The following is a 24001-nucleotide window of genomic DNA, read 5'->3' on the forward strand; positions in this document are numbered from 1 at the left end:
TCTCCACCTGGTGACAAGGGGGCCATCTGGCGAGGCCAGTGGGAGCCCCTTGGTGCATTGCAGGCGTTTGGCTGCTTGGTAATCACCTGCCCTCTTTGGAGGCTCGCCAGCTGCCACCGCTGCTCCCTCGGACTCCATCTTGGGACGCTTTTATTAACGGGCTCTTGCGTCTTGCGTGTGCTCCCAGGAGGCGCAGAGGGCCGGATTCCACCAGAGAAACTGCTGCTGCTTACCAGTTGTGATCAGGGCTCGCAGCGGCGCCTTGGAAATCCACGGCAGGCTTGGGCCGCTGGCGTTGCGTTGCCTGGCCATTGTTGCAGTTTGCGCCAGGCTGCCTCAGCGCAGAGCGGCATTTTCCAGGGTGGGTATCAGGAGAGACCTCCTGGCCAGTTGAGCCTGGCTGGGAGGAGGGAGAAAAATGCCCATGTCAGGTCATCGTTCAGGGCATCACTAGATGTCTGGAACAATTAAAACTATCCTCGATATACTCCCCTTTAACTCCCCTTCCTGCTTATCCGAAAGCAGGAGACGACTTCTTGAAAAAATATATAGGAATAGGGGAGGAGAAAAATTATTTTAGATTGAGAGATTTTTTCCCACAGGGTAACCCATTCACTATTCAACAACTAAAAATTGATATCTCATCTTGGAAATTAGATTGGTTACATACACATCAATTACAAACTATTCTAAAGGACCCTCAAATCAAAACATATGCTACTAAAAACATCACACAATTTGAAAAACTAGTATTAGATAATGGTCACTCTGGTAAAGGAATAGTTTCTGTATAAAATATTATTAGAAATTGATATGGGGAAACTGACAGGTCTGAAACACCAATGGGAAAAAGATCTGGGATATCAACTGGAAACATCTGAATGGACTTCAATCTTTCAGTCTAAACATAAGAAAACAATATCTGCAGTACATAAAGAAACTATGCTGAAAACCATTCATAGATGGTACTATACACCAGCACAACTTTCTCACATATCTTCATCAACATCTCCCTTGTGCTGGAGAGGATGCAATCAGAAAGGAACGTATTTCCACCTATGGTGGAGTTGCCCACAGATCACCAAATGTTGGACTTCAATACAGACTGAACTCAACAACATCACCAAAGAAAAGATACACTTAACACCGGAACTATTTTTATTATCTTTCTTTAAAAACGAAAACAAATCATTAAAATCAAAACATCTGATATGCAAAGTACTTACGGCAGCAAGACTAACAATATTACAGCACTGGAAAAATCAAGATGGACTAAACTTGCAGACCTGGTTCAAAAAAATCTGGACGATAGCTATACTGGACAAAACCATGCTGCATCTTCGATTTCTAAGAGGTGCTGCGAAACCGGAAATGTTCACGTCAGTATGGTGGAACTACATGGAATACACCTCACAACGAGACCTACATAATCAGCTTTCTTCAACTGCAAAAACTATCTGGTTTTCATAAACAAATAATAATATCCTTACAACTTGAAACTATTACATGTTTATACTGTACTCCATTTTTACTCCCTAAAATAATCACTTGTATATCAATACTTACCTGTATATTGTCCATAACATAGCATATATACTGAATCAAAACAAGCATTGGCTCTAAAGAGGGGGGAGGGATTTAAAGTTAACCTGTTGTATTTTTGCATTATTACATTACCCATGTTAAACTATTGTAAAATCAATAAAAACAATTAAAAAGAAAAACTAGATGCCTGGAAGTTTTCCAGCTCTGCGTTTGAGGGAGTTGGTTTTTTTAAAATGCCAGCAACCGTCCAACCTGTGGCACGTTTGGGTTGGGGGTCCCTCTGGTGTCTTGACCGTCCCCTCTCTAAACTGGGCTTTCTTTCTTTCCCCAGGAAGCACGATGGGCCCGCCCAGTGTTCCTTCAGCGGCCCCTTAGAGCTGCCCCACCTGGGCTCGCTCCCCCCCCCACTGCTCTCCGCTACCCCAAGGTAAGAGTCTCCATTGCTTGTGTCGTGTGATGGGGCCAGAATGGGCCCGGATCTTCCTCTGCTGGCGCTGCTCAAATTGTGGGGTGAAAGACGGCTGACCCTCTCCCCAAGGCACCGCTGCCAGCGCTGGGCAAGTGGTGCTTGCAGCCACCGAGTTGCATGTGTGTGCACGGTAGCCTGTGGGACCTCTGGAGCTGGGATTGGGGCCTGGGCATCCTCTGGAAGTAGCAAAGGAAGGTCTGAAAGATGGTGGGGAGGGAGCGAGGTGAGGCAGGAAGCAGCTCAAGAAGAGCAGAGGCGGTTGGTGGCTCCATGCACCTCAGCAGCTCCTTCAAAGTTCGGACTAAAACCCGAAGCGGATTCCGCTGCCCCCCTGACGTGGAGCCACCAGCACCACTGCCGGTCAGTGTAGGCCTGGGGTTCCCAAACTGTGGTCCAGTGTGGCCTGCGAGATTCATCCAAGTGGCCCGCAGCATGTCTGTGGATTTCTGGTTGAAGGCGGGAGGTGGTGCAGCCATCGTGTTGCCTATTCTTACTGATTTGTATTTTCATTGCTTCTTAGTTTCTTACAGTTATTTCGTTGTATCGTAGAATTCAAACTTTGCATTCTGTGGATTCCATGAAATAAAAGAAGCAATAAAAAGCAATTAAAAATCGAACAGTATCTAGGATAGTGTATTACAATTGCTTAGAGCAGGCAAACAAAATAAAATTAAGTGGTCCGTCAAGACCGTCAGCCATAAGTCGTCCACGGGTGGGGGAGAAAGTTTCTGGTGTGTAGAAATCATGCTGTAGACAGTACTGAGCTAGATGGACCAATGTTTTGACTCTGTACTAGTCAGATGAGTTTGCTCCTATTTAAAACAGCCCTTTTTCAGAACCATGAGGACCAGAAACTTACTTTATTTTTAGCGGGAGGCAGTAGCCCTGTGATGGAACACCTCCTTTGCATGCAAAAGGGCCCAGGTTCAATCCCTGGCATCTCCAGGCAGGGTTGGGCAAAGACACCCCACAACCAGCTTCGCCTGACACTCTGGAGAGGGGCTGCCCGTTAGTGTCGACAATATTAAGCCAGATGGACCTGCATTCGTGTACAGAAATAATAGGGGTCTGTCAGAGGGACTTGAAGCAGGCAATGGCTTATGCTTTGTGACAGGGTCAGTCCTCCGTTCCGTGGTAGATACCAAGAGCCACATTTGAAACCATGGAAAGCCACTGCCAGTCAGTGCAGACAATTCTCATGTGGGTGGATCAGTGGTCTGACTCAGTCTAAGGCAGCTTCCTGTGGGGAAATGCCATAGCTCAGTGGCAGAGCACCAGTTTTGCATGGGGAAGGTCCAGTGTTTACTCCCTGGTAAGGCTGGATGAAGCTCCCGCCTGAAACCCAGGATGGCTGCTGCCAGTCAGTGTTGACAGTACTGAGCTAGATGAACCAAAGGTCTGACTTAGTATACACAACTTCTTAAGGGGAAGGGCTTGTAGCTCAGTGGCGCAGCATGTGTTTCGCTGGTAAAAGGTCCCCGGTTCAATCCGCGGACCTGCCTGAAACCCGGAGAGTGGCTGCCAGTCAGTGTAGGTGAAACTGAGCTAAATGGGCCACAAGGGTCTGTCTCAGCATTCGGCGTCTTTCTGCGTTCCAGTCATGAGCCGGGATGGTGGTCTCTGCATACGCTGCCCCCGCTCTCTTGAGGCCAAGCCTCACTTGTCACCCTGGGGACGGCGGGGCTTGTTCTTCCCAGAGAAGAGCTGCTGCTGGTAGCAGAGCCCCGACCGCGCGCCCCTCAAACAGCTCTACTTCCCTGCAGCCTGGCCTCCACCCTGCCCTCAGCTGCAGGAGCAGCACCCTGTCCCCTGCTTCCCTGCCCGCGCCCCAGAAATCCCCCCACTGCAGCAGCTATGGGCAGGACCCCTGCACCAGCAGCACCTCCGCTGCGCCTGAGCTCCTGCCCTGAGGAGGCAGCGGTTCACCAGGCAGGCGGAGGACGGGCTTTGCCGGTTTGCGAGGAGGCTTTGAGGTCCTCTGCAGGGACACCAACCACCTGCCCGGCCGGCGTGACACATCGCTCCTGTTCGTGTGCAGACCTCCATGGCAACATGCGTGTGGGTCTCTGGGGGTGGGAGCCCGACTCGTGGGGGCTCCTGTGGCATGGCCCGCTGACCCCCGCTCAGTTGCTGGGGAGTGCAGGAGCAGAGAGTTGCTGCTATTGCGCCCACATCCTCCTTGTGGATTCCCTTTGGGGGCCTCTGGTGGGCCCCCTCTGGCCTGATCCAGCACTGCATGACGCTTCGTAGGTTCTTGGCCACCTTTTTACTATTACTTATGCACACGTGGCGTTTATCCCGAAGGGGTGATGTGGAGCTTAAGGTGGGAAACTGCAATATAAAAAGCCAGAGAACAGAGGGGGGACACCTGAAAGTCTCGTTTGCTGAGTGCACGCATGCTGCTTGGGCCCCAAGGTCTGACCCCCTGCCCAGGCTGTTACCTCTCATGTATGGGATCCTTCCTTTCATCGTGAACTCGCTTTCCCTCCTCTGTGGACCAGGGAGAGTGCTGATGAGTGCTGGGAGTGCAGGAAGGTCCATGGTGGAAACTGCAGTGGAGGCCTTGTTGTTCTGCTAAACGAGGCGGCGGCAGCGGAGGAAACGTCTGCAAAGACCCGGAGGGATCCCGCTCTGGACTCCTTCCTCTGCCTGCCGCCCCTGAGATGCAAATGAGGCGCAGAGAGGTGAAAGGGCCCCTTGTTTTCATTCTGGCTGCCAATCACGGAGCCACTGCCAATTTCATAGGAGCAGAGTCCTTTGGCAAAGGAAGCTGGCCTAGAGTTTCCCCTCACCCCTTGCCCCTCTTGGTACTGGCAGGGAGGGAGGGAGGGAGAGATCAAGCACAGGGCCTCATGTGAAAAGCCACCCGTGAAAACACAGTGGAGAATCCCAGTGTCCATCCCAGCCGCCCTGTCGAGAGGATGCTTGCTCTCGCCACCGGCAATCAGGATTCGAATCCAGATCTGCTTGGAACTAGCTTGCCCGGGGCTGGCAAGGGCTCTGTGTCTGAAACCCTGGAGAGCTGCTGCCATTCAGTGTGGTCTTCAGCCGGTGGGTCAGGACCCACGACCCACGGCTTGGTTTAGTCCAGAGCTATGCTGTTAACAGCAGCGCTACCAACATACGTGCATATGGGTCCCCAAATGCATGTTTGGGTTCAGGGTGTGTTCCAGGTCTGAAAGATTTGGAGACTGTTGGTGTAGAGGCAGTAGTGGTCTGATTCTGTACAAAGCAGCTTCCTGTGTCCAGTGGTAGCCGAGTTTGTTTGCTAGTGATCAGGAGGCACTCAGCACATGACTGTTCAGTTTTGCCAAGATTGAGAATGCCAGCCTTCAGAAAAATTCTGGACACGAGCTGGATCAGGGTTGCATACAGGGGTGGAGGGGGTCAGCTCCGCTCTGAGGGCAAAAATGAAGGAAGGTGGGGGGTTTTCGCGGGGGGGCAGGATTGTGCCTGGAATTTGCTGCTGAGCTTAGGGGTGCAAAGTAATTCTTGGGCTACCCTAGCAAGACACACCCTCCTCCTCCTCCTCCCTGGGTGTCTATGGAAGATGTGCTGTACTCACTTTTCCACATCAATGAATGGATCAATTAACTAGTTAAAGAAGCACACTTAACACTCTTTAATTAACTGGCTGATGGCCTTAATTGCAGAGGCAGATGAGGGGGAAAGGAAGAGAAGAAGGGCATTATTTTCCTCAGTTCTGCTTTTCCAAACTCCTAGCATGGCTGAGAGATCCAAAATCTTCAAGGGAGAGGCCTTCCAGCCACCCTATTCCTTCCCACCCCTCTTGTGGCTACTAGACATGATAGCTACGCTCTACCAGTTGATGGAAACGGCAGGAGGGGAGAGGGTTGCTGCTTGCGGACTTCCCATTGGGGGTGTCTGGTGGCCCCTGTGAGAACAGGTGGCGGGACTAGATGGGCCCCCTTGTTTCAGAGACTGTAAGTTCCCTGAGGGCAGAGGCCTGTCTGCGTTCCTTCCGCAAGGAATAAATCGAAGGATGCATGATGAATAAACCAGTTGCTATTAATGATAAATTCACTGGGTTGTGTCCAACATTGATCATGCTCGTAGCACTCTAGACCCGTTGAAGTTCATGGGCAAGATTAACTGAGGCCCGTTAATTTCAGTGGGTCTCCTCTGTGTAGCTCTGCAGTTGGGTGTATGGTGCCCCTGACTCCTTTTTCAACTTGTGTTTTGCAAACTTACGTTTAGACATTGGAACGTGGGTTTTTTTAAAGGAACTTGCCTTCTTTATTGTCACTATTGTAATATTATGTTGTACGCTGCCATATTTTTAAATGGAAGTGCATCTTATAAATATTTAAGGGCTTTAGTCAGCTAAGCCCTACTCAGAGTAGGTACACTAGAAACACAGGAGGCTGCCTTATACGGAGCCCAGCGCAGTATTGTCTGCACTGACTGACAGCCGCTTCCAGGGGCCCAGGCAGAGATCCTCTCCCAGCGCTCCCTGGAGACGCTGCCGCTGGGGGCTGAACCAGGGACCTTCTGCATGCAATGTGGGCGCTCTGCCCCTGAGCTGCTGCCCCATCCCCTAATTGACATCCACGTCCCCAGGTTAGCCCGTGAACCTCAATGGGTCTGCTGTGAATAGGACTGGCCTTCAAGTGAACGTTAAAGACTATTACGGTTAAATAATGACGACAAATGTTCCATGGGGAATCCCGGCCACCCCTGTATAAGGAAGGCCCCCTTCTGTTCAGATGTGAGTCCCAGAGAGAGAGTTCTTTCCTTGTTTGGGAGTGTGTGTGTGTATGGGGGGGATCCTAGCAGCCCAAGAGAGCGGCTCCCCCTCCCTCATTTGCATCCATTCATCCCCCTCAAGTGTAGGTCAGTTGCCATGGCGACCCCAGCCTGCCTCCCTCCCTCCCTCCCTGCTCAGGAGCTTCAGGCAGTGCTTGCTGCCTCGCTGTCTGTCACACACACACACACAGAGCCAGGGAAGGGGTTGCAGCAGCCAGGACCTGCCTCTCCTTGGCTGGGCTTCCTCCTCCGGCACCTGGCTCCACGCCCAAAGTGTACACACACACAGCGTACACAGAGGTGCAAGGCAGATCTTGGAGCAGCCCCGGCAGCTGCCGCTGGGGGAAGGCAGGCCGGCGAGAGCCCCACTGCTGAGGCTGCGGAGCTGGCTTCCCTCCTCTCCTGCCAGCCAGGAGGAGACAGAGGAAGGGGGCCTCTGCTGCCCCGCAGGGGGATGCTGGCGGTCCCTCGCAAGCCCAGAGCCTCCAGCGAGCCGGGCCGGGTGCCGGGGGGATGTGAGCAGGAGATCAACGGAGGAGGAGGAGGAGGACAGATGGACGAGTGGCAACCCCCCCCAGGGCTGCCCCCCAGAAGGGGCTGTGCAGAGGGTGCCTGGAGCGTGAGTAGCCCTTCAGGGCAAGCTGCCTTGGCGTGGTGGTGGTGGCGGGAGCCACAGTGGCCACGCAGGCCCACTGGGACGCTCTCTGTCCCTGACCTATTGGCCCTGGAATAGGTGGAGCAAACAGCATATAAGGGGAAAAAGATGGGGGGGAATGGGGGAGGAGCGGGGAGGGGACCCCAAAATGGCTAGGAAGGCTGGTGGCTGTGGAACGTGGCAGTACAGCTGAGGGGCAGACGGGCACGAGTGGAAGTTTGCAACTCGGACAGAACCGGGTCCCCCTGCCCCTTCCCACCATCTGGGTTGAAGCCCAGTGCCCGGCACTCTGCCTCCTCTCTTTCTGTGCCAACCACTGCCCTCCTTTCCAAGGAAAGTCATTAAGCCAGCGGGGAGCCAGGCCCTTCTCCTGCGGTGGTGCGCTAGGGAGGGAGGCGGTTAACTGTGTGCATGCCGCTGCCCTGCCGCCGGTGGGCTCACCTGCTGAGGTGCCACGTGCTTGGTGGGAGGGTGCAGGAGGGGGACTGCACTGAGGTTGCTGCAGCGCCACCACCGCTGGGTGCTGGAGCATTTGACCGCAGGCGTGCGCCGTGCTCAGGGCCCTATGGGTTTGACAGCCATGGGTGCTCGGGAGGTGGCCTTGAGCTCCATCCCAGCTACCTCAGATTCGCTGCATAGACACCTTCTCTCAGCCTCAGTGTTTTATCTGTGAAATGGGGAGGAGGTCAGCCTACCCTATAGGGTTGTTGTGAAGAATTGTAAAGCACTATTCTTCCCAGGGTTGCTGTTTGGGGGGAGAGTAGTCTGAGCCCCCAGTTTGTTTGTTTTTTGCACTGGGGCCCGGATCCCCTTCTTTTCCGCTCCCCTTAGCGTACACTCAGCCACTCACCATTTTAAAATCTCCAGGGCGCCTGCCCAGAGCCTTTTAGGTACCTAGCAGTGCCCCGATTCTTGCAGTTTCCCAGCCTTTCCTCCCAACTCCCAGGGGGGTTCAGCCTCTGTTTAGGCCTCGATTTGGGGGGTGGGGGGCTGTTTCTGATCCCTCCCAGGCAGCAGTCACAATCTGCCTCCTTTCTCCGTCTCTTGCAGAACACAGAACTGTTTGAAATGATTGAAAAGATGCAGGTGAGCGGATCTCCTTTTCAGGCCTGCCTGGACTTGCACCCGTGTCTGACGGAGCAGTGAGTGGGGTGACCAGACATCCCCGGGGCAGTCTGGGGGAATGTGGGGCGGGTGGAATGGGGATTCTTCTTCCTGGCCCAGAGGCAAAGGTGGGGAGGGCTGGGGGGCGGAGAAACAGCCCTCACGGAGAGCCTGCCCAGCCTGCTCTTTTGGACTGCAACTCCCATGAGCTGCAGCGGCCAGCAGGCTGAATGGTCAGGATGAGGGGAGCTGGAGTCCAGCACCCTCTGGAGGGTGCCGGATTGGCAAAGGCTGCTCTAGGGACCTCTCCTCTTCCCCACTCCACTTTTCTGGGATTTAACCTGTGGAAAAAGGGAAGGGGTGCGTGTGAGGAGACTTCATGCCTGCTGTGAAATCACACCTTGCGACCCAGAATCCCTCCGCCTGAGCATCTTGGCTGCGGTGACTCAGAGGCGTTGGGAAAATGCGCTCTGTGTGCGCTCAGAGATGTGCCCTCCTTTCAGGAATGCGCTGAGGGATTTTTTTAGGCAGGGAAGAGACGAGCCTTGAAATGGATTCCAGGTCTGAAGCACTGGGAACTTTGGCTCAAGACAGACAGACATGCACACGCCCTGGAAGCTGTTTGCTCATCTCTGTGTCGTTTTCTTCCAAATGGGTTAATCTGTGGCGTCACAAGCCCCATGTGCAGACAAATACACACACGGGGCTAGTTGCGAAGCGGCCTCTCTGTCAACATGTTCCTCTGTCCTGCACATATCCTCAGGGCCTTGCCCAGCCTGTGCCAAGCAGGATGTCTCCTCCTCCAAAACAAAGGTGCTCTTGGCTGGCGGTCCAGGGTGGCTGGGGCTGGGTGCTAACTCTGGTCCTATCTGTGTCTTGCAGGGCAGCAGGATGGACGAACAGAGGTGCTCCTTCCCTCCTCCTCCTCTGAAGGTACATGCCGCCACCTCCCCCACTCTGGGACCTGGCCAGTTGCCCAATACTCTCTGCGACAATGAAATGATCTGGCTGAGCTGAGTTGCCAGCCTTTTTCTCTGTCTCCCCACTGGCCTAACTGTCGTCCGGGTCTCCGCACTGACCCGTTGGGCATTTGGGTGAAGGGGGAATAGTAACCATGCCCAGGGGCGCAGGCCTTTCCAAACCCCACTCCTCTTTCGGAATAGGGGCTATGGACTCTGGGATGCATCATTTGGGCGTTTCTCCAGCTGTAGCAGGGTGCGCACAGTGGGGGGGGCAGGCATTGAGGAGGAGGCAGCTGCCATCCTTTCATAGACCCTCGGAAAGGACTTCCGTTTGGCTTGGGTTTCACAGCTCTGGCCAGCTCCCAGCAATTCCTCTTGTGCTTGTCCTGAGCGCCACAAAGTGAGCAGGCCTCTCTGTTTTCCCTCTCCCGAGGACACCTGGGCTGTGTCCACACTCTACATTGAAAGCACATTATTCCCCCTTAAAGAACCCTGGGAACTGTAGTTTACCCCTCACAGAGCTACAATTCCCAGCACCCTTGACAAACTACCGTTCCTGGGATTTGGGGGGAAGGGGGGGAAATGTGCTTCAAATGTACGGTGCATAGACAGCCCTGGAGCCAGGAAGTGCACCGTGTGCGTGGCAATTCTCCCACTGCCCAGAAAGGGCAGGTAAGGCGTTGGCTGTGGGTCCCGTCCCAGAGAGATCAGTCTTGCATTGAGGACTTCCACAGAGTGGGGTGAAGTGTGTGTGGGGGGGTTGCTCCACAAAACTCCTGTGCTCTGGAAAGCTTTTCCTCCATGGCAGGAATGTTGGGCCAGGGTTGCCCTGTCTTGTTCTCGAGAGGAGGGTAGAAGGAATGCCTCCCTCCCTCCTCATCTCCTCCTGGCTCCTTTTGTTGATTTGTAGACTGATCAAGGCCTCCTCTTTTCTGCTCCTTGCCTCCAACACACGGCTACACACAAGGCGCGTAACCTTTTCGCTAGGTGGAGCACAGCTGGCTTCTCTTTCTGCTTTGTTTCGCTTCCAAATGTGTGGCACAAGTCGAGGTGCCCAGCACCCACCTGAGTGGCGGCTGCAGACATTTTCTCACACTGCTTTGGGGCCGCTGGGGCCTTTCCCCAAAATTCTGCAGAGGACCAGTTTTTTGGAGTGGGGGGAGATGGGTTTGTAGGCATGCGGAGACATACACACACACACCCTTCTCCTTTTCCACACGCCGGTTGACACAGCTCCACTTTGTGTTTTGCAGACGGAAGAGGATTATATTCCCTACCCCAGCGTCCATGAGGTAAGGAACAAGCCTGCCCCCAGCCACTTCGCAGTGGGAGGAGAGGTGTGTTGGCTGTGAGCTGCGATAGCCATTCCACATGCAGGAGCAGTCTACCTCTGAAACAGGAGCTGCCAGGAGCAAACAGCACCCAGGGTGTGGAGGGACGCGTGGAAACTGTTGCTTTCATGCCCAGAAGTCTTTATTTGGACAGGAGATGGGGTTGGATGGGGACCCACTTTGGATCTGAAAGAAGTTCATGGAGGACAGGGCTAATCAAGAGCTGTCAGGCCTGAAAAATAAAGCCTCCACTTGCAGAGGCACTCTACCCCAGAAATGTCAGTTGCAACAAGGAAGGGCTGTTTCCTTTGTGCCTTGATTGCGAGCTTCCAAAGAGGCATGTGGTTGGTCACTGCTCAGTGCTCATGCTGACTCTTGGGCCTCATCCAGGACCACAGTTCTTATGTTCTTAAGTCTGTTGGGCTCTGCTTATACCTGCCCTGAAGGGGTGGCGTCATGGCATGGGGCACTGACCTGTGGAGTCTACAGTTAGGAGAACAGCTGTAAGTTGCCACCACCCCTAGCGACCTCCAGCTGCGCACAGCGCCATTCACCAACCTTTCGCTAGAGCTTGGCTGACAGCAAGGCTGAGGGCTGCCACTGTGCCACTCCTGAGTGCTGGAACAAAATTTCACATGCATCCACTTTGGAATCCAGGCTGCTTTGATTGGGTCTTTTGCTTTGCACTTCTTCAGTGAGAAAAGGTTGCATCCGATTAAGTTCTACTCACAGTAGACCCACTGAAATCAATGGGCCCAAGTTAGACATGTAACTTCAGTGGGTCTACTCTGAGCAGGACTAACACTGGATACAACCTAAATATCTGGAATATTTTAAAGCAATCAGTTACTAACCATCTCCAGTTATGGCCAATTTGTTATTTATTTGCTTAAAAACACTTATAAGGCTGCCTTTATTTATTTATTTATTTGGACAATTTCCATACTGCTTATATTTAAAGAAGACTCTTAAGCAGTTTACAACATAAAGTTAAAACATCTTAAATGAACAGCATTTGCATTCTAAATAGCTCAGAGGGAAGTTATTACAAAAATACAATAACAATTCATAACAAACATTGAAAGAACTAAACAAAATATTCTCTAGACATCAGGAAATAAAATTACTAATAACAATCAAGTGAAAATGTAGCATTTTTTTCCCTGAACAAAGCTGCCCCCAAGGCAACCTACATAAGAGAAATTTGCAAAATGCAACACTGGCAATACAAAATATAAATGCAGAACAATTTCTGCAAGCTACAAGTTAAAAGGAAGCCCCGTCAACGTCACCGCCTCCCTGCTCCAAAGTGGACTGTTCCCTAGTCTACAGGTGCTCCAGCCTTCTCTTCCCCCTTCCAGGTTCTGGGCCGAGAGGGCCCCTTCCCCCTCATATTGCTGCCCCAGTTTGGGGGCTACTGGATCGAAGGCACCAACCATGAGATGACGAGCATCCCTGAAACGGAGGTCCTGCAGTCTCCGACCTGCAAAGTGAAGCTCGAATGCAACCACATGGCCAGGATCTACAGGAAGCACTTTCTGGGCAAGGCAAGTGAAGCACCTTGCGAAGTGTCTCGCTTCTCTTTATGACTTCTAACCCCCCCCCCGCCCATTTCCTTCCCTGACAACGGTGTCTGGACAGTTCTGATTGGCCAGTCTCCATTCAGTCTTAAGCTCCACACAGTCAGTTTCTGACGTTCCAGTTGGCCGTCCTCCAGCAGATCTGAAATATTGGTTGGATCTCTGCTGCGTTCTGTAGCAATGCTGCCCCTCCACTGTCTGAAGCAGCGTGCCTCTGATAGCCAGTTGCTGGGAATCACAGGTGGGGAGAGTTGTTGTTGCGATCAGGTCCTGCTTTGGGGCCTCTGGATGGCCACTGTGAGAACAGGACGTGGGACTAGATGGGCCTCCTTTGGCCTGACCCAGCAACCAGGCTCTTCTGATGTTCCTATGGATGACTTTAGAAAGGGATTAGACCAATTCATAAGGCTGTCAGTGGCTGCTAGCCAAAATGCCTGTGTTCTACCTCCAGTGTTGGAGGCAGTAAGCCTCTGAATGCCAGTTGCTGCCTGTTGCAAGTGGGGAGAGGTGCTGTTGCACTCAAGTCCTGCCTGTGGGCCTCCCAGAAGAGATATTGGGAGGAGAGGAGCAGAGGGGCCACTGGCCTCATCCAGCTGCGGGGCCCTTCAGATCTGCTGCTGTTGCTGCTGCTTGGCTGCCATTTTGTCATGCCCACACTTTCCTACCATTCCCAGAACAGGCCTGGTCATTTGGCAACCAGTCTCCCGCCCTGGCGGATTTTGGCAGTGTAGCCTCCTTGCATCAAATGGGTCTAAGGTCGCCTTAGCCATCAAAGGTGTCTCTGGACCATGGGCATCCATGGGGGTGTGTGGCAAATCCCCCTCCCCATAATACCCAGCTCTCTTTTTTAAAAACACTTCCTCACATTTGTAGAACCTGAGTTACGGGGCTTTTGTTATGACTCTTTTCCCACCCACCTGCTGGGCCCTGCCAAGAGGGAACTGCTCAGTGTGTGCCAAGGGCGAGGCTCCTGGCTGTGCCAGGGACGGCGGGGCATTATTGCCAAGCTTTCCCTTCCTCCTCTCCTTGCCCCTTCCTAGCAAACGGGCAGGGGGCAGGGTGCTGTGCAAGGCCAGGGCCCAAGATTTAGAGCTGGCTGGGAAATGCTGATAAGCCTGTCCTCCCCATGTCAGCCTGCTGTGTGCTCGGGAGCGATGGGGTCGAAGGCGAGAGAGCAGAGAAGGGAACGTGTGGAGAGGAAGGTGTGGGCACATGCGTGTCCCTCGGCACTCCCAAGTTGCAAAGCATGCATGGTGCATAGTTGAAACTGTAAGGTTCGCTCCCACAGGAGGCAGTGATGGGCACCAGCTTGGATGGCTTGAAAAGAGGATGAGGCAAATCCTTGGAGATAACAAGGCTGTCAGTGGCCAGTAGCCATGTGGCTGTGCTCTGCTTCCGTGGCCGCAGCGTGCTTCTGCACAACAGCTGCTGGAAGCCACAGGAGAGGAGATTGCTGTTGTGCGCAGGTCCTGCCTGTGGCTTTCCTTTGGGGCATCTGGTTGGCCACTCTGAGAACAGGAGGCTGGGCCTGATCCAGCTTCGGGGCTCTTCTCTTGTTCTTACATTCCTACGAATGATATGCACAGTTGCTTTCAAAGGCTGTTGTTTAACCCTCTTCTTCCTCCTGCTTCCATGAGGTTTCTTTCCTCCATGCAGCATCCTCCCCCAGCACATCTTTACACAAATTTGGTGTGCCGTTCTCCAAAAGGCTATTGTAGAGTTGGAAAAGGTTCAGAGAAGGGCGACTGGAACGATTTGGGCGATTGAGCGACTCCTTTGTTGAGGAAAGGTTATGACGTCTGAAGCTTTTTAGTTTAGTGAGGGGAAAGGCTTATAAGATTATTCATGGGGTGGAGAAAGTGGATAGGAATTTCTCTCTCTCTCATAATACCTGGATCCAGGTATTAATGGAAGCCAAATGTTGGGCAATTCAGGGCATGCAAAAGGAAGGAGTTAAGCTACGGAGTTCAATGCCACAGGATGTAGCAAAGGGCACCATCTTGGACAGCTTTAAAAGGGGCTAGACAAATTCAGGGAGAAAAAGAGGTCTCTCAGTGGCGTTCAACCACAGTGGCTGTATCATTATTGTTATTACGATTGTTGTTGTTGTTAGAATTTATTATGGATCCTCCATGTCCAGAGGCAGTCTACCAGCTGCGGGAGCAAACGGCAGGGGAGGCCTGCTTGTTGGCTTCCCAGAGCCATCCGCCTGGCTCCTAGGCACCCAGACGCTGGATGAGATGGAACCCACCCCCTCGGGGGTCTCCTCCGTCCTCCCATTCACCTGCTTTGCCTCCTCCTCCAATGCAGGAGCACTTCAACTACTACACGGTAGACACGGCTTTGGGGCACCTTGTTTTCTCTCTCAAGTATGACGTGATTGGGGACCAGGAACACCTGCGCTTGCTCCTGCGGTAAGTGGCAGGGGGCGGGGGGGCGGGGAGAGCTGCGGGGGTGGGTGCACCCCCTGATAGGGGATGCAAAGAGGAAGGTCCGGGGCTCGGCGGCACAGCACCTGCGTGGCATGCAGGAGGTCCCAGGGCCAGTCCCCAGCGGCTGGGAGTTCCCCTCCGGCCTGAATCCCTGCTGCCAGCCAGTGTAGCTGGATGGGCCAAGGGTGTGAGTCAGTATAGGGTAGCTTCTTGCACGTCATGTTGGGGTGAGGCCCAAAGGGGAGTCCCCCCTCCTCATGTCCTTCCTCCATTCTCCCTTTTGTTGGGGGGGGAGACCTCCTTCCTTGCTGGCTTCCAGCTCCTGTGCCCTCTCCCCCCTCAGGACCAAGTGCCGGACGTACCACGATGTCATCCCCATCTCCTGCCTGACAGAGTTCCCCAATGTCGTCCAGATGGCAAAGGCAAGTCTATGGGGGGATGGATGGGGGGGGCTAGAATAAGAGGGAGAGAGGAACAGGGAGGCCTTGGGGCCCTGCAGGTGATGCTTGTGTTGTGGATCTGGCGAAACAGGAGCTGCTTCCCCTGGTGAATGGGGGTGGGTGGGTGAGTGGAGGGAAGGAGGGAGGAGGAATGACAATGGGGGCTTCCAGCACTGGGGCCTGCTGTCTCCCACCACCACCAACCACCAGCACTGCAGCACCGTGATGGGAGAAGCAACACCTGTTGGACTTCTTCTCTCTGCCCCAGAAAGGGATCCGTCTGTTCCATAAGCAAAACAGACGTGCTGTTGACCCAGCAACGCCAGGCTCTGTGCAATAAGTGTGTTGGGAATTCCTTTCGCCACTGGGGCTGGAGCAAATGTGCATCTGTAAAGCAAGGGCAGTTGCATGCGCACGGATGAGTGCATAGATGTACATGCAGATGAAAGAACTCTCCCATGTGGCTCCTGGAGCTGAGTTTCCCACCCCTCAGAAGGTGGGGGATGCATCTGTGCAAAGAGAGCCACATCACCCTCTTGTGATGTGCTAGTGAGTGAGTGTGTGTTTTTGTTTCTCTTGGCTGCAGCTGGTGTGTGAGGATGTGAATGTCGACCGCTTTTACCCTGTGCTGTACCCAAAGGTAGGAGTGGGGAGAAAACGCCGTCGATTGTTCAGTTTCTAGAGTATCTTTAAGGGAAGGCATGTTACAGTGTTCTGGATTAATTAATCCAATGTGAGAAACTGCCCTGATTCACTTTTCACCATGACTGCCTCAGAGTAGAATTCCCAATTCTGTGTAAATCTACTCAGAAATAAAGCCCATCAGGTTTGGTGGGGTGACTCTTCAACAGAGGTGTTTTTTTTTTGTTAGTATAGCTGGAAAGCAAGTGACAGTAATTCTTTCTGACTTTAGTGCGTGCGCTCTCCCTCCCTCTGTCTTCCCGTACTCTATGTGCACAGGCGCGCACACACTAGCAGCCTCATACCCAGTGTTGTTTGGGAATTCTAAGAAACCAAAAAATCAGTGCCGTTCTGAAAGGGTCAGTCCTGCCATCTTGATTCAAAGTGGCGCCCAGTTGTATCCAAAGACAGGCGAAAACTGGCTCCTTTGAACCATCATGAACAATTTTGGTTATATCATAAGAGGTGTCCAAATACACGGTGAATAGACAGACAACTTTCCCAAATGTATACTGGACACATTACACACATATGTACACCTGAAGCCTACAAATTTGTTCTTGGGCAGCTGGTGAGGGAAACTTACTAGGTCAAGGCCATAAAACCGGGGATATTATTTGTAAAAATAAAACTAACTTATTTTTATCTAATAAAATACTGCTCCTACCAGTTGTTCTTAAGCTGCGTGGAAGGAAGAGGGAGGGGAGACACTTTTAAACAAACACGGAGGCGTGGCCCCTGGTGGGGTGGGGAAATGGGGTACCTTCAAGAGGTGTTGGGAGCCCCAGGACAATGGGGTTAGGGTCTGCATGTGGTCCGTGGGCTGCAGGTTGCCTACGTGTGTGCTACAGGGTCTGGGGGTCCCCATTTCCAAGGACCCCTTGGGGAAGTTTTGCACCAGGGAGAGGCTGTCGATGTCCAACGTGCAGCTTGCTAACCCCACTGCCGTTCTCCCCTCTGCTCTGCCTCCAGGCCTCTCGACTCATTGTGACCTTCGATGAGCACGTCATCAGCAATAACTTCAAGTTTGGTGTCATCTACCAGAAGCTCGGTCAGGTGGGTGGGTGTCGTAACGGGGGGGGGCAGGTGAGGTCATGGGGAAAACACCCAAGAGGCACTTCCTCCTAGAACGAGGCCCTGGCAGGAGGACGTGAGAGCCTGTCTGCTGGGTCACACCAAAGGCCACCTAGTCCATCCTGCTGTTCTCACAGTGGCCAGCCAGATGCGCCAAAGGGAAGCACAAGAGCAACTCTCCCCTCCTGCAGGGGTATTTGGGAGCATATTGTCTCCAACTGTGGAGGCGGACATGGCTAGTAGCCATTGCTAGCCTTCTCCCTCCTCCGTGAGTTTGTTTAGTCCCCCATCCAAGTTGGAGACCATTGCTATATCTAGTGGGGGTGAATTCCGCAGTCTAACTATGTGCTCTGTGAAGATGTACCTTTTTTCCGTGGAGGCTGTTTAGTGGAGTGCAGAGGGGGCCTGGGTTTGGAAGCAGGAGGCTTGGATTCAAATCCTTAATGAGCCAGGAATCTCTCTTTGTCTCTGGAGGAAGCCCCTCTGAGCAACAAGCAGAAATCCCACAGTGGGGTCCTGGCAACTCTCAGCATCATCTGCCAAGGACAGGGAAGCTGTAGCCCTCTGGATGCTGTTGGGAGCACCATGGCTCTGTGGCAGAGCACCTGCTTTGCAGGCAGAAGGTCCTGGGTTCGATCCCCAGTGGCAGACTCTCCAGGTAGGGCTGGGAGGGACCCCCTGCCTGAAACAATGGAGAGCCTGTGCCAGTCAGTGTAGGTAATACTGAGCTAGATGGACCAATGGCCTGGCTCAGTCTAAGGCAGCTTTCTATGTTTCTATTTAAACCAAAACGTTACTCAGAACAATGAGGACTAGGACCTTACTTATTTTTAAGGGGAGGACCATAGCTGAGAGGCAGAGCAATATGCTTTGCGTGCAGAAAGTCCCAGGTTCACTCTGCAGTGGCATCTCCAGTTAGAGCTGGGAACTCTGGAGAGCTACTGATGGTCAGTGTAGACTTTCGTAGGCTGGATGGGCCAAGGGTCAGACTCTGCATAAAGCAGCTTCCTGTGGACTACCCTGATTGCTGGCTGCAGGGAGTCGGAGTCCAACTGCATCTGCAGGGCCACAGATGTTCCCCATCCCTAAAGGCACAGGAGTGGCATCCATCCCTGAATAAGCGTTGCCCTCTTTCCGTCCTTGCTGCTCCAAAGATGCCAAATTCCACCTGCTTCCCACCTGAGTGATCAGCACTGGCAGGCCCCCCCAGGGACCGCACGCCACTGCCTCCCCCTCCAGAGCGTGCAGGGTGGCCTTTTCCGAAGTAATTGCTCTGTGCCGCCCTTCTATCCTCCCGCGCAGCTTTCATCCTGAGGAAGTCATGACAATGCTCCAAGCATCTGTCAGAGAGGCATAAAAGGCGCCATCATTGACAGGCGATTCTCAGGGGATGAAAAGGGAAGGGGCAAAGATACCGTGATCCAGCTTTCACAAAACCACCTACCAGTTTTTCTATTTAAATATATATATATATAAAAATGCCTGTGAAATCTATAATTTTGCTAGAGGGTGGGAGCGCCACCTAGTGGCCCAGGCTGGGATCATTGGGTTGCATCCAAATAAATCCTGCTCAGAGTAGACACACCGACATGCATAGGAGCTCTCCCCATCTTTCCTTGGGTTATAGTGTATTTGACATTTCAGCCAAAAGGGGGGGGGAGGAGCTCACAAAGGTTGCCACACATACAGCAGAAATTCAAATACCATGAATTAGAACAGGGATTGGCAGACTTCACATTTGTGAGATGTACTTATGTTTTTTTTTTACTAGAATCCCCCAAGAGCTACCAGCCACAGCTGGGTGCAAAAGGCATAGGATTAAAGAGGAGGGGTGTGCCTCTGAGCACCTTCTGAGCCTAAGGATTTTGTTTTCAGCATTGGTACAGAACTGAACTTGCAGTTCTCTCATACAAAAGTCCTCTCCTGGTTGGCATTCTTCATCGCAGCAGTCCAGTTGGGGCGGGGAGAGAGCCTTTATGTTGCTGTTGTGAAACCGTTGTGAGCCGGTGATACCTTTGCTGTGAAGCACCCTGAGATCTACCACTTGATCCTGGCCTACTGTCTGCCCACCCCTGAATTAGAGCTTAGAAAAACGTCAGGCAGCAATCTCTCATTAACATCTTAAAAAAAAAAAAACCCTAAAAGCCAAGCACATCCTTCCCCAACCTAAAAGGAAAAATGGTCCCTCCCCCCAAAAAAAAAAATTCCAAAGAGGACAGGAGTAAATCTTCCTCACACACACCCACACCCAAAAGGGTCATGCCCCTAAAGAGCAATATTGGAGGTGGTCTGCCTCTCACAGCAGGAGGGGAGCTTTGCCGTTGCACTCAGGTCCTGCTTGTGGGCTTCCCATTTGGCCGAGAACAGGCGGCTGGGTTAGATGGGCCCTCGTAGGCCTGATCCAGCTTCAGGGCTCTTCTTAGGTTCTTCGCGTTCTTGCAAAACCAACATGAAGAATGAAGAGGTGCAATGAAGAAACAAATGCAGGGATAAATAAAATAAAACGCTGTTCTGTACAAAAGTGCGGGCAGGTAAAGCTGTTTGGACCTGGAACGGAAAGCTTCTTAGGCTTGATGCCAAGCAAAGATCCCTGGGGCGCCCCAGCGTGTGAGTTTCTCAGTGGTATCCGAACAGCTGGAAAGGGGATGTTGTGGCTAGATGGGCCCATTGCCTAATCTAGGAAAGCTTGAGGTTGTAATGAAAAGCAATTTCTCTAGTGCTACCAAGGGAGTTGGTGTGTGAACACGACAGGGCTTCAAGCATGGCCTGTTTGCAGCCAACCAATTCTTCTTCATGGTGCTTTGGGTTGGGGGCGCAAAGGCGTACATGCAGCAAACGGTGGCTGTTCCGAGCCCTCTTCTTGGTTCATCAGGGCCTACCCCCTCTGTCTTTGCAGACCTCAGAAGAGGAACTCTTCAGTACCACAGAGGAGAGCCCAGCCTTCGTGGAATTCCTTGAATTTTTGGGCCAGAAAGTCAAGTTGCTGGAGTTCAAGGGGTGAGTCCGGTGGAGGCAGACGGGGGCGTACGCTTTCTCTGCAGTTGCCCTAGTGGAAATGTGGCAGGAAGGGGGGGCACCCATGCCACTCCTGCAGCCATCTAAACCTCTTGGCCGCACTGAGGAAGGCATGGCGTTGAACTGGTCTGAGGCCTGTCTCTATGGGCACAGGTTTCGGGGAGGCCTTGATGTGGCCCACGGGCAGACGGGGACCGAGTCGGTCTACTGCAACTTCCGAAGCAAGGAGATCATGTTCCACGTCTCCACCAAGCTGCCCTACACGGAGGGGGACGCTCAGCAGGTAAGACAGTGCCCCTGACAGCAGACGGAGAAGTTGGCCTGGATCCTTTGCCTTCTGGCCTGAAACCTCCCCTTCCGTGTGAGGGCTGTTGGGGTCACGCTCTCCTTTCCCCTGGCAGCTGCAGAGGAAGCGGCACATTGGCAACGACATTGTGGCCATCGTCTTCCAGGACGAGAACACGCCCTTCGTCCCCGACATGATTGCCTCCAACTTCTTGCACGCCTATGTTGTGGTGCAGGCCGAGAACCCCTGCTCGGACAACACGCTCTACAAGGTGCTTTTCTTTCCATGGGCAGTTGACGCCCAGCGCTGGCTCAAGGGGCAGGACATGGGTGGGCTCCACAAGATCTGCCGGGCACTCAGTGTGGCTGTTAGCCCTCTGGATCCTCTGCCCAGCCCTTGGGAAGGAGTGGGACAGAGGAGGACCAAAGCCTGAGTCCAAAGTCCTGGCAATTGGGCGGGCTCCTCCGGAGCAGCCCTCCCTTAGCGTTTGGCCATGCTCTCCGGCACAAAAGGGGGAGTCAAGGCAGAGAGTTGGCTAGCCTGGCTCATGCGGGATAACTCCAAGGCCAGCCTTTTGAGCTTTCTGGATTCCTCTCTCTGTGCAGGTCTCTGTCACTGCCCGGGATGATGTGCCTTTCTTTGGGCCCCTGCTGCCCAGCCCAGCTGTGTTCCGAAAGGTGAGTTGGGCAGCTGCTCGCTTGGGCAGCTGCTCTCCATCCTCCTCCTCCTTCAGACTGTCCTAGAGTTGAGGGATGAAGGGAAATGCCCCCCCAATTTCCTCTGCCAGTCAGTGTAGGCAGCACCTGAGCTAGATGGGCCAGTGCTCTGACTCCACATAAAGCAGTTCCTGTGTTCCTTTCCCCCCTTTCCTACCCCCTTTCCTTGTTCAGGGGCCAGATTTCCAGGACTTCCTCTTGACCAAGCTGATCAATGCAGAGTACGCCTGCTACAAGGCGGAAAAGTTTGCCAAACTGGAGGTATCTGTGTTTGCGCAGCGACTGCTGCCACTCTGTGCCCTTTTCTGCCAACCGGGGGCGGGGAGAACATGTAGCCAAGGCCTACGCACCCACCCACTCCCTCCCATACATCACTGGCCTTCCACAGTCTCTTTGGTCAGCTTAACGGCCCCCTTTCCCTACCACTGCAGGAGCGCACGCGGGTGGCCCTGCTGGAGACGCTCTATGAGGAGCTGCACATCAACAGCCAGTGCATGATGGGCCTCGGGGCAGACGAGGACAAGGGGGAGAACGGCAGTGGGAGCAGCGGGGGCTTCTTTGAGTCCTTCAAGGTGTGTGTGCGTGCCCGGGGGGGGGGCATTGCTCAGGGCTGAGAGGGGCCTTCCAAACATCCAAACTCGCTAGCACATCCATGCCTCTCACAAATCAGCTCTGGCACGTACGACAGGGGCAAAATCCGGGCCGTGAGCTCTAGTTCCCTTCCATCCGTGGCTTCTCCCATTCTCTAGAGCCCTGAGGTGCCCCTTTGGGAGGGGGAGGTTGTTTAGCTGGCCGGCTGGAGCTCTGCAAGCAGCCCTCCGAGGCTCGTCCACACCCACCCTCTTCATCCTGCCAGTTGCAGGGCTGGTGCTTTGGGGAGGGGCTTGTAGCGCTGCAGGAGAGCAGCGCTTGAGAAGATTGGGACCGGCTGGACAAAGCTCCTGCCTGAAGCCCTGGAGAGCCACTGCCGGTCAGTGTGGGCAGTCCTAAGCAAGATGGACCAAGGTCCTGACTGGGTGCAAGGCAGCTTCCTGTGTTCCTGTACCTTGATGGGAGGGCCGTAGCTCAATGGCAGGGCCCCTGCTTGCCGTGCAGAAGGGCCCAGGCTCAATCCCCAATGGCGGCCTCTCCAGGCCAGGCTGGGGAAAGTCTCTCGGCCTGAAACCCCTGAGAACCGTTGCCAATCCTGAGCTAGATTTGGACCAAGGTTCTGAGTCGGGATGAGGCACCCCCACCCATCGCTTTTCCTTATGAAGCTGCATCCAGTGATGTTCTACTCAGAGTAGACCCATTGGAGTTAATGGGACTAAGTCCATCCATGTCAGTGCGCTTACAGAGCTAATGTTGGAGACAACCGTAAGTCTTAAGCGGGTGGCTAACGGAGACCCGAAGAAAGGGATGGAAGGATCCCCTGTGGCTGGGCAAAAAGGGTACATCCCTCCAGACCAGGCGCTGGGCCTGCCCGACAGGCCTCTTGCCCCATCGCCCGAGGGGCAGTAGGGCCAGGGGCCTGCCCGAGAAGTGGGGGAGGAGGTGACGCAGCGTGGACCTTCCTTGCAGCGGGTGATACGTAGCCGGAGCCAGTCGATGGATGCCATGGGCCTGAGCGGCAAGAGGCAGAACACCGTCTCCACCAGCCACAGCGGCAGCTTTGGGCACAACAACCCCGACATGGTCAAAGCCGCAGGCATAGTGAGTGCCCCCCTCTCTGCTTGCCTAGTTGCCTCACAAGACCCTCTCACCCACCCACCACTTTGTGCATTGCTGGCTCCCTCCTTCCCCCCCCACGTCGCCTCCCTGGTAACTCTCCTCTCTTTCTTAACCTAGCCATTCCAGTGCCTCAGTTGCCTCCTCCTGCCCCCAAAGTCACTTCCCTAGGCGACCTCCCTAGAAACTGCACGTAACTTCCTTGAAATGATTCATTTGCCAAATGAGGCTCTGCAGCTTGATTTTTCAGCAATGAGCCCCAGCCCCAAATCCAAGGGAAAAGGTGCCTTCCCCAATCTCACCACCACCACCCTTGGGAGTGAAACTGAGTACACCAGACAAGAAGCAGGCTTCTTAACCCACCCACCCCAAGTGGAATTGACTGAACTGGATTAGAAGTAAGTTTCTTAACTCCCACCCACCCCAAGTGAAATTTACTAGACCAGAAGCTCCTTGTTGTCCAGTCCAATCAATTTCACTCTTAAGAGGGGAGGGAATATGCTTATGATCTGGACCAGTCAATTTCACATACGCACATTAATTTGACTGCTTTAGACTTTTGTAAGGGCAGCAGCTCAATGGCAGAGCACCTGCTTCGCATGCAGAAGGTCCCAGGTTCAGTCCCCAGCAGCGTCTCCAGGTAGGGCTGGGAATGTCTCCTGCATGGAACCCTGGAGAGCCACTGCCAGTCAGAGTAGACAATACTGAACTAGATAGACCAATGGTCTGACTTGGTGTAAGGTGGCTTCCTCAGTATGGGGACGCTCCTACCCGAAAAATGAAAGGGGGGAAAAGCACATGTGCTCCTCCTCCTCAGTTCCCCAGATTTGTTTGTCATGCTCAAGCTGCTGGTGCTTATTAGGGATATATTCTGCCCAAGGAGGAACATTTTGTGTGCAGTGCCTAAAAGTGGCCACAAGGTGGCACTTGCGCTCCATGCTGAAACAGAGGGAAGACTTGAAAACAGCTGGGAATCACCAGGCAAGACAGCAATATTTGCCTCTGTGTGTGTGTGTGTGTGTGTGTGTGAGAGAGAGAGAGAGAGAGAGAGAGAGAGAGAGAGAATAAAAAGAAAAGGCAGAAGGAGGTGGTCCATGTGGTTTTTATTCTGCCAAAGTCTCTCTGTGCAGGAGTATGAAGTGTTTTCTTAGTGCGAGAGACATGAGATTTGCATGTCCCATTCCTCTGAATTGATCAGCATGAAATAGTTTAAACAGAACCCTTCAACACACATACA

General features: G+C 53.3%; 1 protein-coding gene across 10 annotated transcripts in view; it reads left to right on the top strand.

Annotated features, from left to right (window-relative positions):
- The window catches only part of RAP1GAP (RAP1 GTPase activating protein), a 59220-nt gene that overhangs the window by 24729 nt on the left and 10490 nt on the right, over positions 1–24001 (top strand). For 5 of the 10 annotated variants that reach the window (XM_061601080.1, XM_061601078.1, XM_061601076.1 and 2 more), the window contains 16 exons: positions 1877–1972; positions 8487–8522; positions 9423–9473; positions 10756–10794; positions 12195–12380; positions 14724–14827; positions 15189–15267; positions 15872–15925; positions 16939–17022; positions 19937–20037; positions 20209–20338; positions 20457–20612; positions 20947–21018; positions 21232–21318; positions 21489–21629; positions 22618–22749. In XM_061601080.1, the coding sequence (XP_061457064.1) occupies positions 8505–8522; positions 9423–9473; positions 10756–10794; positions 12195–12380; positions 14724–14827; positions 15189–15267; positions 15872–15925; positions 16939–17022; positions 19937–20037; positions 20209–20338; positions 20457–20612; positions 20947–21018; positions 21232–21318; positions 21489–21629; positions 22618–22749 (1434 nt within the window). In that variant the 5' untranslated portion in view covers positions 1877–1972; positions 8487–8504. Of the gene's footprint in view, positions 1–1876; positions 1973–7351; positions 7401–8486; positions 8523–9422; positions 9474–10755; positions 10795–12194; positions 12381–14723; positions 14828–15188; positions 15268–15871; positions 15926–16938; positions 17023–19936; positions 20038–20208; positions 20339–20456; positions 20613–20946; positions 21019–21231; positions 21319–21488; positions 21630–22617; positions 22750–24001 lie in introns of those variants that run through there. The other 5 variants (XM_061601075.1, XM_061601072.1, XM_061601073.1 and 2 more) reach the window with 4 other exon arrangements.

The sequence above is a fragment of the Rhineura floridana genome, chromosome 18, assembly GCF_030035675.1.
Source record: "Rhineura floridana isolate rRhiFlo1 chromosome 18, rRhiFlo1.hap2, whole genome shotgun sequence".
Taxonomy (NCBI): Eukaryota; Metazoa; Chordata; class Lepidosauria; order Squamata; family Rhineuridae; genus Rhineura; species Rhineura floridana.